Source organism: Papaver somniferum, unplaced genomic scaffold (assembly GCF_003573695.1).
Source record: "Papaver somniferum cultivar HN1 unplaced genomic scaffold, ASM357369v1 unplaced-scaffold_11, whole genome shotgun sequence".
Lineage (NCBI taxonomy): Eukaryota > Viridiplantae > Streptophyta > Magnoliopsida > Ranunculales > Papaveraceae > Papaver > Papaver somniferum.
The window spans coordinates 809,542-824,907 of record NW_020619936.1 but is presented as its reverse complement, the minus strand read 5'-3'; the positions used below and the strand labels follow the sequence as shown (position 1 = coordinate 824,907).

Sequence of the window (15,366 nt, the reverse complement as noted above, 5' to 3'; positions counted from 1 at the left end):
AGTTGCTGACGTATTTGTTGTTTGTGTGTGAGCATGTATTATTTAGTGAATAACCATCTGTGTGATACTGTAGTTTATAAGTTCATAACCAGTTGGCCCCAGGTACGGAACCATTTATTCCCTACTGAAAGAGAAGGGGAGTTTCATAGTTTATAAATGCCTTAAATGATCATGAACTTATTGTTGCTTAAGAAAATCTCAGGCTCAGTGAATGTGGAACTTACATGATATTAACTATTATATTATTGCCTTCTGCTGAGTTAAATCCTAGGAAGGAATGAACACATGTCAGTAATTGGAGGAATTAATTGATTGATCTCCTAAGGCTGGTTGGTGTTATCCATTTGAGTTTGATGACAGTAATGAGTCTGAAGTAACGAAAGAATTTCTTAATGAGTGTGTTTGTGGGTGATATTTCAAACTCAATCATAATGTAATAAGAGAGCTCTTTTCTTGATCAGCATATGTCTTATTTGTAGAAGGGAGTGGGAAGTTGGAAATTGGACTCTTCTAACCACGTTTAACTTCTGTCAGACAGCATTACTTGGAAATATGAAAGAGTCGAGGATTCCTCCTTGCTGCATAACTTGGTCTTTATGTTTAAATATCACAACCAACTTTCAAGGATTACTAGAAAGAAAAAGAAAAAAAAAAGAGAGGAGAAAATTGTTTCTGACAAGTCACTGTTGTGTGTTCCGTTTTCCTACTATAAGGTGGAAGCTGTAGTTAGGATTATTTAGTTGTCTGCTATTCTGACCATGAGAATCACAATTTTCGTGGTTATATCTTACCACCTTAGAATCTTTGTTTCATGGTAATAAAAATATTACAGATACAGGGTAATTGGATACTCTTCTCTTATCAGTGTACTTCGTAACATCTTTCCTATCTTTGTTTCTGTTATGGTACTAAAAAACTTTTTCATTTTGCAAGTTCTAAAATTGCTGTATGTTGTTTCCTTGAAGGCTTAGTAGAATCTAAAGTCCTACATACACATTATGTGGTTGGAATACATCTTTGCATGAAGTGACATTGCTATTCATATATAGTAAGAATGTGGTCTATCAGGATGAGATCCAGTGTGGACGCAAAATTTCTGAGCTGGCTAATATATTTCCTAGGATTCAAATGCAAAAATCATTTGAAGTTTTCTTGTGTAATATAGATGAACATGAAAATCCCACTTATGCAGTGTGCCTTGGTTTCTAACAGGAAGAAAAAGAAAATAACACAGGTTGAAGGCTGATGAAGATTACCTTGGCTTCTGAATTTGCATTCATCAATGGATGGTGCTGGTCCTCCTTCGACTTGTTGTATCGCCCGATTATAGATTTCATGCTGCAAAACAGGTAAGATACTATTAGTACTTTACATCAGAGTTTATGTAGGAGCTAAATTTACACAAGAATATCATTTGCAAACTTGTCTAGTTAAACATGTCTATTTAGGTTTTCACCAATATAATGGCGCTGCTTGCAGTCCATAATGTCATCATGCTGTGATCTTGTTTTAGTGGCCATCACGATAGATAAAAGTTCGACACAACTTCGTCATACAGGAAGAACCCAATATGAAACTTATGTATGCAAAGTAGCTGTTACTGATTTTTAACTCTTGGTACAAGTCTAAGTCAAATCATTTATCCGGTACTCACGGAAATCAAAGTGCACCTAATTAATGAAAACTTAAGCCATCTAATTTCTAGAGATTAAATCATATAGGAACACTAGTGGGTTACTATATGATTAGAGTAACAATATCCTATCTAAAGACCTGCGTGTGATCACATCCATGCATCTAGTTTAGAGAACTGCTCACTAGCATTCAACAATACCATTCATATGTAAGGAGCTCATAATGACCCTTAGTTAAACATGAGAACTTTGAGGCATCTAACATAGTACTAGCACTAAATACTGGTTAAATTTGAGAACGAAGATTCCAACACAAGTTCCAATACAAAGAGACTAGTGAACTGGATAGAAAGCAGCCAATGTTTCAATGATTAAATGATAGTGCACCAGACAACAAAAAATCAACATCTTTCTTGGTAGAAGTAATGAAATTCTTGTATTTTCAGTGGATTGGACAGTTACATTACCTTAAAAATATTGAAGATTCTGGATGATGCAATAAATAAATTTTTCTTAATTTTTATGTTATGAATAAAAAACTAGCCTCTTTTCTTTTCTTATGTGTCATACTTATTTTTTTCATGATTTAAATAAAACTTGGGCTAGTTAAGGAAATAGGGATCTAACTAAGTTTTGTTGGATGGCTAGCCAGTCGCAATTCACACACTTACAAGATCAAAGGAGAGGGAAAAAAACAGCATAATCGGATAAGGAAATCAAGATATAGATTTTCGATCAAGGGTTTTAGCTATAACAGTAGGGTTATCTGTAATACAGTACTGGTTAATACATAAATTTTCCAAGGGCACCAGATCTCTGAAAATATGACAGTTGATTGGTTAAAAGAAGAGACTACTAAGCTCATGATACGATACGGACAGTAAATAGATGTCACATTATGCAGACAAGACACTATAAGTAGACACGGCATGGTGACTCAGACAGTAAACAGAGTGTCACATTAGGCACGCGACACGGATAGGATTACCTGGACAGTAAATGGAGTGGGACATTGCGGACACGACACCACGCAGGTACTCAGACAACAAATGACTCACATTACAGACACGAGTTGGATACTGGGACGCACAAAAAGATTGATCTTAAGTGTATTAATCATTAGAGTACTAGTAGATTGATTGAGTCGTGTTCAATTTATTTTAACTGGTAGGTGAAACAAATTGGTCAAGATAGAAAGTTAGAAGACTATTACAGAAATCAAATTCATGGATATTAGGTAGAATTTAGTACCCTATTTAAGTTATATTAGTTCGTACTGATGCAATGGATGCTATTTAATTCAGATACATGAAAGGAACAAATTCAAAGGTATTATTTCCTGAATAATATTATGTTGAATTAACTATAATCTAATTAGGGATCTCAATCGAGACAGACACGGCGATAAAAAGATGATCATATCTAGACAGGATCAGTTGAGTGGATTACAGGAGATGAAAAGAGAGATTACTTGGGACTTGAGAACTCATAGAGCTTGCCAGTGCTAGAAAAGATCATAAGACCAACTTCAGCTTCACAAAGAATAGAAAGCTCTTTGGCTTTCTTTAATAATCCATTCCTTCGTTTGGAGAAAGTCACTTGCCTACTGGTTGTGTTATCGATCCTTTGAATCACAATCTTTCCTCTCCCCATCTTCTTTAGCTAGTTTCTTCAAATTCCAAGTATCTCCTGTACAAAGAAGTCAAGGAGGAGAGATAGAGGGATGGAGAGAAAGAGAGATTTAGAAAGGAAATGAAGATCAAAAGCGAAAATAGAGATCTAAAAAAAGGTAATGAAAAAACTTCCACTTAAAGATGGGAACCTAAAAGAAGAATTTCTCCACTTATAGATGGGAAGCCAAAACAAGAATTTCTTGCTATTTTTTGTTAGTCTTTGGTTAGCCTGAGAGAGAGAGGTGACTTTTTTGTTTGACAGAGGTTTTTGTCTATCTAGCCATCAAAGCTAACCCCTTTATTAGGAAATGCTAATCTGCTGTATTGGGAAGAAGTAAAAACTTCCTATGTTTGAAAACAGTACTATTTTCCTAGTTTCACTAAAATTGGTAGTTGTTATCCCAAGGTGGAATACTTAATCTATGGAAACTAACAAGCACTAAACAAAAATAAATGTACAGTGCACTTTAATTACTTATTTTGTCCATAATTTAATCATATTACTATTTTAAGGATGTTCCTATGGATGAAGGACACGTTAAAACAAATTACTATAGTACTGTAGGTAGGGTTTTCTTTCCTTTTTTTTGCCTTCACGTTAACCTTTATACAAATGTACCTTCTCATTAGACAATTTCCGCAGTCATTCTCATTCAGCGATTTCTACAGCAATTTCTACATCAATTTCCTTTTTGAAAGGACTTTTCCGAGTGTTGGGTGAATGACAATGTACGTCTCATACATGTTTATCAGATATGGGTGTACGAACTAGACATTCTTCGCTGATTGCTCCTTTTTGAACCATTTTTTGTTTAGATTAATGTCTTTGTCTGTTTGATGTGGAGATGTTGATGTAGAGTCCTTTCAAAATCCATACCAAGGCTCAAGATCCATCTTAATTCGTTGATGTACTATCTTAATATCCATTTTACTTCTAGATTAAGTTAAGCTACCCCACACCTGGGATTAATTGTTTATTTCTTTTGAAGTACGCATAATGTAACATTTACCAAAAGGGAATGAAAGAGATGAGAGATAAGAGAAGAGATAACAACGGTACGTAACTTTTCACCTTTACTTGCTGTCTTGATGTAATGTATTAGCAATGTGGTTATACATTAGTCAAGCCAATCATTCAGAGTCCATCAGAATGTTTGTTGGTTTACAATTTAGTTTCAATCCTTCAAAAGTTTTGTTTTTCAAAGGGAATGTTTGAGTTTACAAGAGAAGTGAACTAGATAGTGGTATGGATAGCTGCAAGAAAGTTCAATATATGTCTGTTAAAACAGATTGCTAATATGCATAAATATAAGCTAATCTTTTTTCCATGGCCTGAAGGCTTCTGGAATTACTACAACTGAGTCAGCGTGTTGAACTGAATTTAGTCCCATCATAACTTTGTGTTATAAAGTCTGTCTGATGGAGCATGTACTTTCTGATAGTTTTGTTGGTACATTTCTATTTTGTTCTTGGTTTCTAATAAAAAACTATTTCTTGTGGAATCAAACCAAATACTAATAGTCGATTTTTATTTTATTAGCAATTTTGCTAGTCAATTTTGAAGCATAGGAACAATAAAGAGAATAAGCTTTATAATGAATTCTACTCGCACCAGAACCCATACAGTACCATCTTATAATTCAAATTATTCAAGATTCGATTTCTTTCCTGCTACCATGGCTGTCACTACAGTAGTTCTAACACGTGTCTTAGCGCAATAGTCTGGGTTTAACTTTATCGACACACCGTACATTCATCGACGTTTGCACGGCAACTTTCAGTTGATTTTTCTATCGTTAGTCGCAAGATCTATTGAATTTTGTTTAATGATTTTTCATATATGATATTAAAATTCATGTTGCATAATTTTACTGCTTTTGAGAGAACCTAACTTGTACAACATCTGGGCCTTCAGGTGCATACGCCCACGTTGTATGCGTCGTTGAAGGTGGAACTCCTTGCTGGAAAACAGTCACTTTGTAGTTACACAAAATCATGCTAATGTACAAGTGAATTTTCTTAGTTTTTGGATGACAAAAGGAGCAATAGGAAACAATGTTGAGGTTTTTCTGCAATGAGTTCTGTAGGTTATGCAGAGCAAAGCTTAAGCTTAGTAAGTACATGTAGTCTGTACCGTGTCTGTCTTAGCTATCAATTCATAATTAGTGATACAATGGGGTTAATTTATATGTATTAGAAAAACTTATTATTTAGCTAATATACTCTGGTTGTGTTAAAAAAAATAAAAAAAAATGCACACTTGATTTCTGACAAGGTTAAGCTGCATCAGCCAAATATAACTTCTACACTGGGTAAGAAGCTAATTGGATATCCTTTTTCTGCTGTTGTTTTAAAGTTTTATTTTCTGTGGTTGTTTCAAAGTTTTATTGTACTCAAAGTGACATAGAAATTAGGATTAGTCTATGCTAATTTTGCTTGTATTAGGGGCCAGTTTACTTATAATGGAGGAACATGCTAATTTTCCCTCAGATAATGCTAACCATTAGTAGGTAGTTGCTTAATTACCTAATTAAAATATAGGCAAGTAGTACGAGGAATAGATAAAGAATGAAGATATCATAATTAAATTAAAGTGTCTAAAATGATCATATTTCTGTCCAGGTCAGGCAATGTCGACATAACTTAGGGGTCCCGATCTGGTTTTCCTCTTATTTTATTTTATTTTTTTAAATTTGGAAAGGACATCCACATCCGCCTTCAGAAGAGAAGTGCTTTTATCTAGCAATTTCCATGGCAACTTCAGGTGATTTTTTTCAGAAAACAGTAAAGTGTACGTAGTACAAACTTCAGGTGAAATTTACTTGGAACTTGCAGGATATATATATTCTATACAAAAAGCTACTAGTTTACATTTTAGTTGCGGAACAAAAGTACATCATCCTGGTCTCCTGGACATTTTAGTAATGAAGTTTAGTACAATTCACACGCATAGAAGTAAGAATGGGAAAGCATAAGTATGCCGCAAATTTTCAAATTTTCTACTGGTTGAGACCATGTGAATTGGCCTGTTGAGGATTTGAAGCAACCAATGAGATTCTAACTAAACGATCCAAACCTTAATTTAACCTAGTACTTAGGATCTAAAGGTAAAGGGATACAAAGACCGATTTGCATTGGCCTGTGTACATAAAGAAAGGGAAAAAAAAGTGGTTTGGACAAGTGTCAAGCACCCAATGAAGGTCAGCATTAGTTCGTAGATCCCCACTTGGGATACCAAAGTATATATCCTTCTAAACTTCTGAAGTCAAGGTACCAAGCACCAAAGGTTATCCTTGTGCCCCTAGTCCAAAATGATGGATTTATAGAGACAGAAAAGGTCGGATAACCACCATAGATTATTATCATCAATGTGGTTACTGGTTAAGTGCAATTCATAAATGATTCCACTTGACATATTTTGAAGATTAACAATCTGTTTTTTGTCTTGAAAGATTCTTGTGTGGTGCGACTCTTCGTTATGCGCTGTAGTTGCTCCGTAAGAAACAAACTATTTGTATGCTTTGGTGATGTTATTACGATATACCACTACAGTATAAATTAGTTGGAAAATGGACAAAAATGTCCCTAAGGTTTAACAAAAGTAAGATAAGATTGACTGAAATTTAGAGTTCGTTAACAGGTATGAAATGAAATTTTACTTAAAAGGTAAAGAGGTAGATCCCTCACACTTAATTTCAGACTATCTCACAGTTTGAAAGACATTTTTTTTAGTAAGACTTAAGCGGTAGCGTATTTGAGGTTAGTATTTTGACAGATTAACACTTCGAAAAAGTTTGATTGTATTGCTAATTATATGATTAGCGGTTAGATTACTATCCAAACTGCGGAAAAAGCAGTAAGAACAGTATATGAACTTACTCATGACGGATTGCATAAAACATCATATCTTGGACTTGAACCTTGGGTTGGGTGAATGTTTTCTGGTAGAATTGTCGTTGTCGTATGCGTTAAAAATAAATTACACTTTCTCACTACTCAAAATATATAATATAGCAACGGTAGGAAAGGATCGTTCCCACAGAGAGGTCTTGGGTTGTCAATATGTTTCGGTTTCCTATATAAAATAATGGGGGATTTTCTGATTTTTAATAAAGCAAACTAAAATAACAGCAAACAAAGAAAAATCATGCCAATCTAACGTGTAAAAGCACTAATCAAGTTTAATTCCCTAGATGCATTAAGTTCTATGAAATCAGGCTAATCAAAGCAATCAAACGTGTAAAAGCACTAATCCGATTTAACAAAGGTATGATTCACTTGTGACTACTAGGATGTATCACTACAAGCAATATCCACAATTATGCTACTTGCAATCAGAAATTTATCACTTTTGTGTATAATAAACTCTAATCTAGCAATAAAGATGAAAGCAAACTCAATCGAGTCCAATCGATTCGCGACTCGATTAAACAAGCATTCAAATCATGTAACAATATTAATGGTGAATCATAAACGATAATACTGAGACAAAACTAATATATCAAACAAGGATTCATGTTATGTGAAATCAACTTTATCCATAAACAAAAATAATAATCTAGCTCATGTTCATGGAGTTCATAACAAGAAGAAAAGGGAAAGTTTTCATGTTTCTAAACCCTAGAACCAAAAAGTAGAGGAAGAGATTATATGATCCTTTCCTTTATATACTTTCTCTGCCTTCCTCACGTCTCCAACCTAAGCCGCATCCAACATTTGTTTTTCTTCGGCTTAGAAACAACCCAGAATATCAAGCCCACAAGTCAGAGCCCATCAGTAGGTCCATTACTTGATATGACTGTTAGTTTTTTGAAACTGACAAGGAAATTTAGCCTGAGCTATCACTCCATGCTTCCACCAATAATCAGCTCCATCCATGCAACAGTATCATTCATGCATAAAACTTCATCTGCCATTAAAAATCCTCCACCAACAACAACCGTTGACAGCATCACATCTTCCAAGTCATATCATCAACTTCATTTCAATTATGTAGCTTCTCAGCCATCAATTCCCTTGTATCACTGCTTGCTTCCACTGCAAATCAACTCTCATTCTCTACAATCCTAGTGCATCCAATGATGTTACGGCCAAACAACCAATTACTTCGTCTACAACAATAAAACCACCATACTAACTCCATTACTGCAACACTTTTCATTGTCTTCAGCTCTATCTCTGCTAGAAATACTTGCACCTACAACAGTTCACTTCCTACAGGTGCATTGCCATCAACAGCATCACTCAGCCACAACAAACATCTTTCCCTGCAATCTTCACTAGAGCAGCAGCTCCAATTGCCTGCACCTGCAGAGCCATGTAACCACCATTATCACCAGTACCATCATAGATGCAACCACTAACTCCAACTGCAACTCAAACATCATCCTCTACCTTCTTCAGCCGGACATCCACATACAACTTCCATAACAACATCATAGCTTTCAATCCCCACTGCAGTTGCACCTCTTTTTATTGTCTGCAACAACTACATATCCTACCAATACAACACAATCTCAGTTCACTCATACCAGGGTGAATTCTCACCTAATCTCAGTTCAACACTGCAGCTGCAGCTTCATTAATCATCCAGAATCAGCCACAGACAAATCCAATCCATACCCAGTTTTAAGTTCACCACTAATTCTTCATTCCTTATTCGTCTCTTCTTCGATTCAACCAAAACCCATTTTTCATATCTTCCGGAGACTCAATTCGAAACCCATTCTGTAGTTTCAGCAGTTGAACATCTTCTCCACTTTAATCTTCTTCTAATTCCTGAATCAACTCAAACACTGGAAAAACCTGCTTTTACTTATTATTCAATCTGAGAACGTCACCATCTCCTCTTATATCTGTTTCTCACAACCCTTGACTGCACTTCATAACCACCAGAAATTCCACCTGCTTGCAAATGCCGTCTACCCTGTCTTGAACTAAGTCCCATCGATTGCCACAAACCCATCTACCTCGCAGACCTTCATGTGCTTTCCAGAACTCAACCACACTTCACTGTAACAATAACTTCAACTCCTATCACAAAAACACTTGCAACTGCAACTTCAATCTCAACCCATTACAGTCCCATTAATACCACTAGAGTCATGGAAGCACCACCTGAACTGTACATTACAACTCCAATACCACCACTTCAAACTGCAACTTAACCATTTGCAGTTGCAACATGCCTGCAATATCTCAATCTTATCAACAACCAGTAGAACTGCAACCTCCAATTCCTTGCTTAGCTTCCTTGCATATCTTCTCAGCTCAATGAGCTCTTAAGCTTCCTTGTTTAGATAAGAAACTCAAAAAACCCATCTCACTATGTATCACTCCCCCTTAGTCAATACTCCATCTCACATGTAAACCACTCCCCCTTACATAATGATCCGAAAACCATATGTATTTGTAGTGTGAACTACATATTAATTCTCTCCCTTTTTGTCAATAAAATTGGCGAAGGTACAAAAACGGGATCCTAGTGAAATTTCCGAAAGAGACATTTCATGACCAAAAGAAAGCACATATCATCATATTTAGATGCAATCATATAGCCGAAGCTAAATGCATTCATCAAGGAGTTTATAAAGATACAAGATAACCCCTATAATATTCCATAGCCACACTCCCCAGAAAGATTTGGAAATTAAGCACAAGTTCAATTAAGAACTCTCCCCCATAATATGTCATTCCCGAAAGAACAACAAGAGCGACCTTAATTTCAAAAGAAAAGAATGATTTATTTGGACATAACAAATCACATACAAGTATGAATTTGAATCCAAAATACTCAGTTAAATTAACCACAAGAGAACCCATGATTAATTTAATCGGAAATGCTCAACATAAGTGAACTTATGGAGACTCAAAAATACACAATTAGATTAATCACAAGAGAACCCATAATTAATCTAATCGGACACAACCAAATTAACCAGAAAACATAATCAATTTAATTGGTCATGATCGACATAAGAAAACTTATGGAGCAACAACTAAATAACCAAACGAGAATGATTAATTTAGTTGTACATGCTCGACATAAAGTACCTCACGGAGCGATAACTAAGCTAAAAATAACTCAGTCGATAATGCTCAACATAAGACACCTTATGGAACAATACAGTATGTACACAAAACTTTTGGATCAGAGATCGACCTTCTACCGTGGAATAAGCAAGGATTCATTCTATTTTCCATCACCATTTGCACAATGACATACAATAGACATATTCCTTGAAAACTAAATATCTTAACATATCTTTCATCAATAATTGACATAATAGGCTTAACTTTTGTATTTTTCAAAAGTCCATTCATTCTTTTATCGATACATGCATATCGACATATAAAGGACTTATCTTTTGACAAGGTATGGGACAATCACGGTTCACGGACGCAAACACATATATCCCATAAAAAATTGCAATATAAAAAACCTTAAAGATTAATACTGCAAAAATCATCTTCCAAATAATAAAATTTAAACCAGTAAATCTAAAAACATGAAGATGAAAGTGTTGGACATAGCTATGTGTAATCACAATAATGGCTATTTCAAACTCTAGGAATTCTTCTAAACAAAACAAGAATAAATTCTCATAAGAAGTTTCCTAGCATCAAGACAAACTCGTAATGCACATATAAGATGATTTGTCCTTAAAGGGTGGAATCAACCTTTTTCGCCCGGATTTACAGCAAAAATAGCTACCAAAGGTGTATAAATAGGTTTTCTTAACAAAGGAGAACATACAAAGTCATTAACGACTATGCACCATAGTTCACATAAGATGATTGTGAACATTCAAAAATCCCATAGTAATGCGCATTACTGCCAACTCTTGAACTTCCTTCTTTGTGATTCACCAACAACATTCTTGTAAAAGCTTCAAATGAGATTAGAAGAGTAGTACTCCAAGAATCCAAGTGCCCAAGTCCAAGAGAAGTGGAACAAGTGCGACGAGACGGAGCAAAATACTCAAAAACAAGAGACAGGACAAAGACCAATCTTAACTCATCTAAGTTCAAGGATTCTCATCTTCATTTTGAATAGAATTCAAATTGGAAGAGAATGCAAAAAGAATGAGGTCAATCCGAGTTCGGACGAAGATGTTACGGCCAAAACATGTAAACCGAATATCGACGTCTATAGGCAAGTATGCATATGGGTTTCAAACGAATTTTCATGACCTGGGGCAGTATGCAAACGGGTATGCATACTAAAATTCCTGGATTTTGATTTTAAATGATGGTAAACATACCTTGTATGTGTACCATGAAGTCCAAACATCCCGGACTACTATTTTCAAACCTGAACATTTAAGAACCTTAAACACATATCAAGTTAGGTAGAAATGAACGATAAGAAAGGTACATGGATCATTATAGGTACTCTAAGCAAATAAAAACACAAATATTTCTCAAGTTTATAGACATACCTTTTTAGAAGAATCCTATCAAATTCTACAACCTTACCGAACATAATCTGTGTGCCCCAATTCTCGTGCTTTCCTCACCGTATACATAACAGGGCATTTCTTGGTGAGGATGCACTTCGAACACAATCAAGTTGTGTTGAGGTGAACAATTTCTTTCTCACCATGGCACCAAGAGAGAGTTTCTTTCCAGCAACTCTTACATCTTGTAGTATTGAGAAACACCCACGGAACTGTTTTTATAAGTCTATCAAAGAACTTCAAGAGAACCCAAAAAGATTTGTGTTTCTAATTTCTTGTTTTCCAACTTATAAAAAACAGTTTCTGCAGATAGTTTTTAGTACTGCGAAGGGAAACTCTTTTGATAAAAAGAGATGTCCTAGTGCTTAATAAACGAACATAATACTACTATCTTGATGGGAAGTATCAGGTTGAGAAATGAATCGATTCATGCTTTGAGGTGATGCAGTCTAAAGACTGAGATTTAAACTCCTCTTTTAATTCATTTAGTATGTTACAACCAATTGGATTACACAGAGGAGGAGCATGTCTCTGACTGATTATTAAATCAATATCAACTTCAACATGAACATTATTCATCATAACTAGATTCAGCCTATCAAGAGATTCTTGTTTTTTAAGGAGGTATACCTCAACATCAAGAGATAAGCTTTCTAGTTTCTTTTCAAGCCCTGAGAACACTTCAAGGGATTTTAAACCTGGAGGAGGTTTAGACAGAATTTCTTCTACAAATTTTATTAAATCAGTCATGTAAGAGAATTCTGAAATACCTGGATTTGGTGGTGCATTTATTGAGATATCACTACTGTCCATAGAATCAGATCGCTACAAACACAGACTTATAAGGTATTTAAACGTGTTTGCCTGCTCTGATACCAATTGAAAAAGCGGGGGTACAACAACCACACCCAATATTTCGCTTAGCAATTTGTATGGACAAACTCCAATATACTTTCTAGAGAATCAACTAGATAGTCAGACTCAATCTAGATAAAAAGTATATCAAAGAGTTTATATCTTAATCTCTCGATTTGATATATACTTAAGCAAATAGAAATCAACGAGTCTTTATCAAATACTAGAGAGATAACTTGGATGGTACCAAAGACCAATATCCAAGTGTCAATCAATTTAAATCAACAACGAAAAGGTCGGATATTCTAATTGATTGAACAACGCACAACCTGTGATATTTCAATTATATAACAAAATATAATGCGAAAAAGAAATAACACAGACACCAGAATTTTGTTAACGAGGAAACCGAAAATGCAGAAAAACCCGGGGACCTAGTCCAGATTGAACATACACTGTATTAAGCCGCTACAGACACTAGGCTACTTCAAACTAAATTCGGTCTGGACTGTAGTTGAACCCCAATCAATCTCACACTGATCCAAGGTACAGTTATGCTCCCACGTATTTGACCCCAGCAGGATACTACATACTTGATTCCCTTAGCTGATCTCACCCACAACTAAGAGTTGGTACGACCCAAAGTCGAAGACTTTAATAAACAAATTTGTATCACACAGAAAAGTCTACGGTAATAGATAAATACGTCTCCCACGAATATACCTACGAGTTTTGTTATGTCTTTTGATAAATCAAGGTGAACAGGAACCAATTGATAAACCGGACTTATATTCCCCAAGAACAGCCTAGTATTATCAATCGCCTCACAATAATCTTAATCGACGCGGCGAAAGAAGATATTGTGGAATCACAAACGATGAGACGAAGATGTTTGTGATTACTTTCCTATATTGCCTATCGGAGATAAAGACCTCAAGCCAATCGTTACGATTGTACTCAAAGCGATAGAATCAGCAAGATCATATCACACAACTACGAGAAAGTAGAATCGGTCTGGCTTCACAATCCCAATGAAGTCTTTAAGTCGTTAACCTGGTTTAGACAAGAAACCAAAGGTTAAAGGAGAATCGACTCTAGCTAATACAAGTAGTATCACACAGGAGGTGTGGGGATTAGGTTTCCCAGTTGCTAGAGTTCTCCCTTATATGGTCTTTCAAATCAGGGTTTGCAATCAATGTTAGCTTGGTAACAAAGCATTCAATATTCACCGTTAGATGAAAACCTTATTAGATTCAAGCTAATATTTCTCAACCGTTAGATCGAAAACTTAGCTTGTTACATACAAATGAAATGTACTATTTTGGGTTTATGTAACCGTACCCAAACATGAACATTTGTTGGTTCAACAATAATTAACCAATGGTTAGCCATATGAGCACTTTCATATCAACCATGTTCTGCTTCACCCTAACTAGTTCAAATGACTCAAATGAACTAGTTAGAGAGTTATTCAATTGCAAGGAAATCTTGTGTAACTACACAAGACACAATCGAAGCAAAAATGATTTGATTCACTCGAATCGGTTTATAAACTTTATAGCCACGGTTTGCAAAAGCATTCCTTAGTTTATATAAACATGAGTTCAAGAACAACCGTCTTTATAACCAACTCAAGTTCGCGGACTTAAGTTCCCGGAAGGAGTTCACAGACTCCAGCAGATTTTTCTCGGGTCGAGAACTTCTGCCAGTTCGCGGACTGGGTTCGCGAGCTGAGTTCGCGGACTTAGCTCACGCCACTTGTTCCGGTTCTCTTGATCAACAAAGTTCGCAAACTTCGGTTCAAGGAATAAGTATTTATACATATATGTGTTTCCACAACAATGCTTGTATCCATCATTGGTTATATAATCTAAACTCTCATTTCAATCTATCATGACTTTCGTCACTAGGTAAAGATGAACTTGGCCAAAGCAAAAGCTTACCAACACATATTTCGAGAAATAGATAGGCGGGATAAACTATGCTCGAAATATCAAATGTGTATAATCAAAGACTCTATAGCAAAACGACTTTTGTCTCAAGATAGGAGATAGAGTAGATAGACTTTTGAGTGATAGATAAGTTCAAGTCTCCACATACCTTTTAGTCGGTTAAGATCCACCAGTTCTTTGAGTAGTCCTTCGTCTTGTATGATGATCGTCATGGAGTTCTTGAGATCAACTACACTTTCTATCCTAGTCCGAGACCTTAGCTATAGTAGTCTAGAAATCAAGACTTATAGTTTTGATCACTAACATTGACAAACATGTTTGAGATAGCAAGGCATGCGAGTTTGACCGAGCAATGCTCTAACAACCAGTTAATCCTTGGGTATATTCTTCTAATTCACCATTTTCTGGTTCGGGAACATCAATATCCTTATTAATTTTTTAATTTGTAGTTAACTTGTAGTAGGCTAGTGTCTGTAGCGGTTTAATATAGTATGGTGTTCAAAACTGGACCAGGTCCCAGGGTTTTTTTGCATTTGCGGTTTCCTCGTTAACAAAACTTCTGGTGTCTATGTTATTTCTTTTCCGCATTATAGTTTATATATAATTGAAATATCACAGGTTGCGAGTATCAATTGGTAAATCCAACCTTTGATTGTTGATATAAATTGATTGACACTTGAACATCGGTCTTTGGTACCGTTCAAGTATTTCTCATACCAATAGTTCAGGGATTCCATCTTGTTGATTTGCTGATTGATTTGAAAAATAGATATAATCACTAGTGGAAAATGAG

The 15,366-nt window shown here is 35.5% G+C and overlaps 1 protein-coding gene across 2 annotated transcripts in view; it reads right to left on the bottom strand.

Annotated features, from left to right (window-relative positions):
* The window catches only part of LOC113328502 (MADS-box transcription factor 23-like), a 31,797-nt gene that overhangs the window by 2,565 nt on the left and 13,866 nt on the right, over window positions 1-15,366 (bottom strand). For both annotated transcript variants that reach the window (XR_003349446.1, XM_026575583.1), the window contains exons 2-3: window positions 3,106-3,323; window positions 1,257-1,338 (exon numbers count right to left, since the gene is read on the bottom strand). Coding sequence is in view for 1 of the 2 variants with exons in the window: in XM_026575583.1 (XP_026431368.1) it covers window positions 1,257-1,338; window positions 3,106-3,287 (264 nt within the window). In the remaining variant the exon portion in view is untranslated. The remainder of the gene's footprint in view (window positions 1-1,256; window positions 1,339-3,105; window positions 3,324-15,366) is intronic.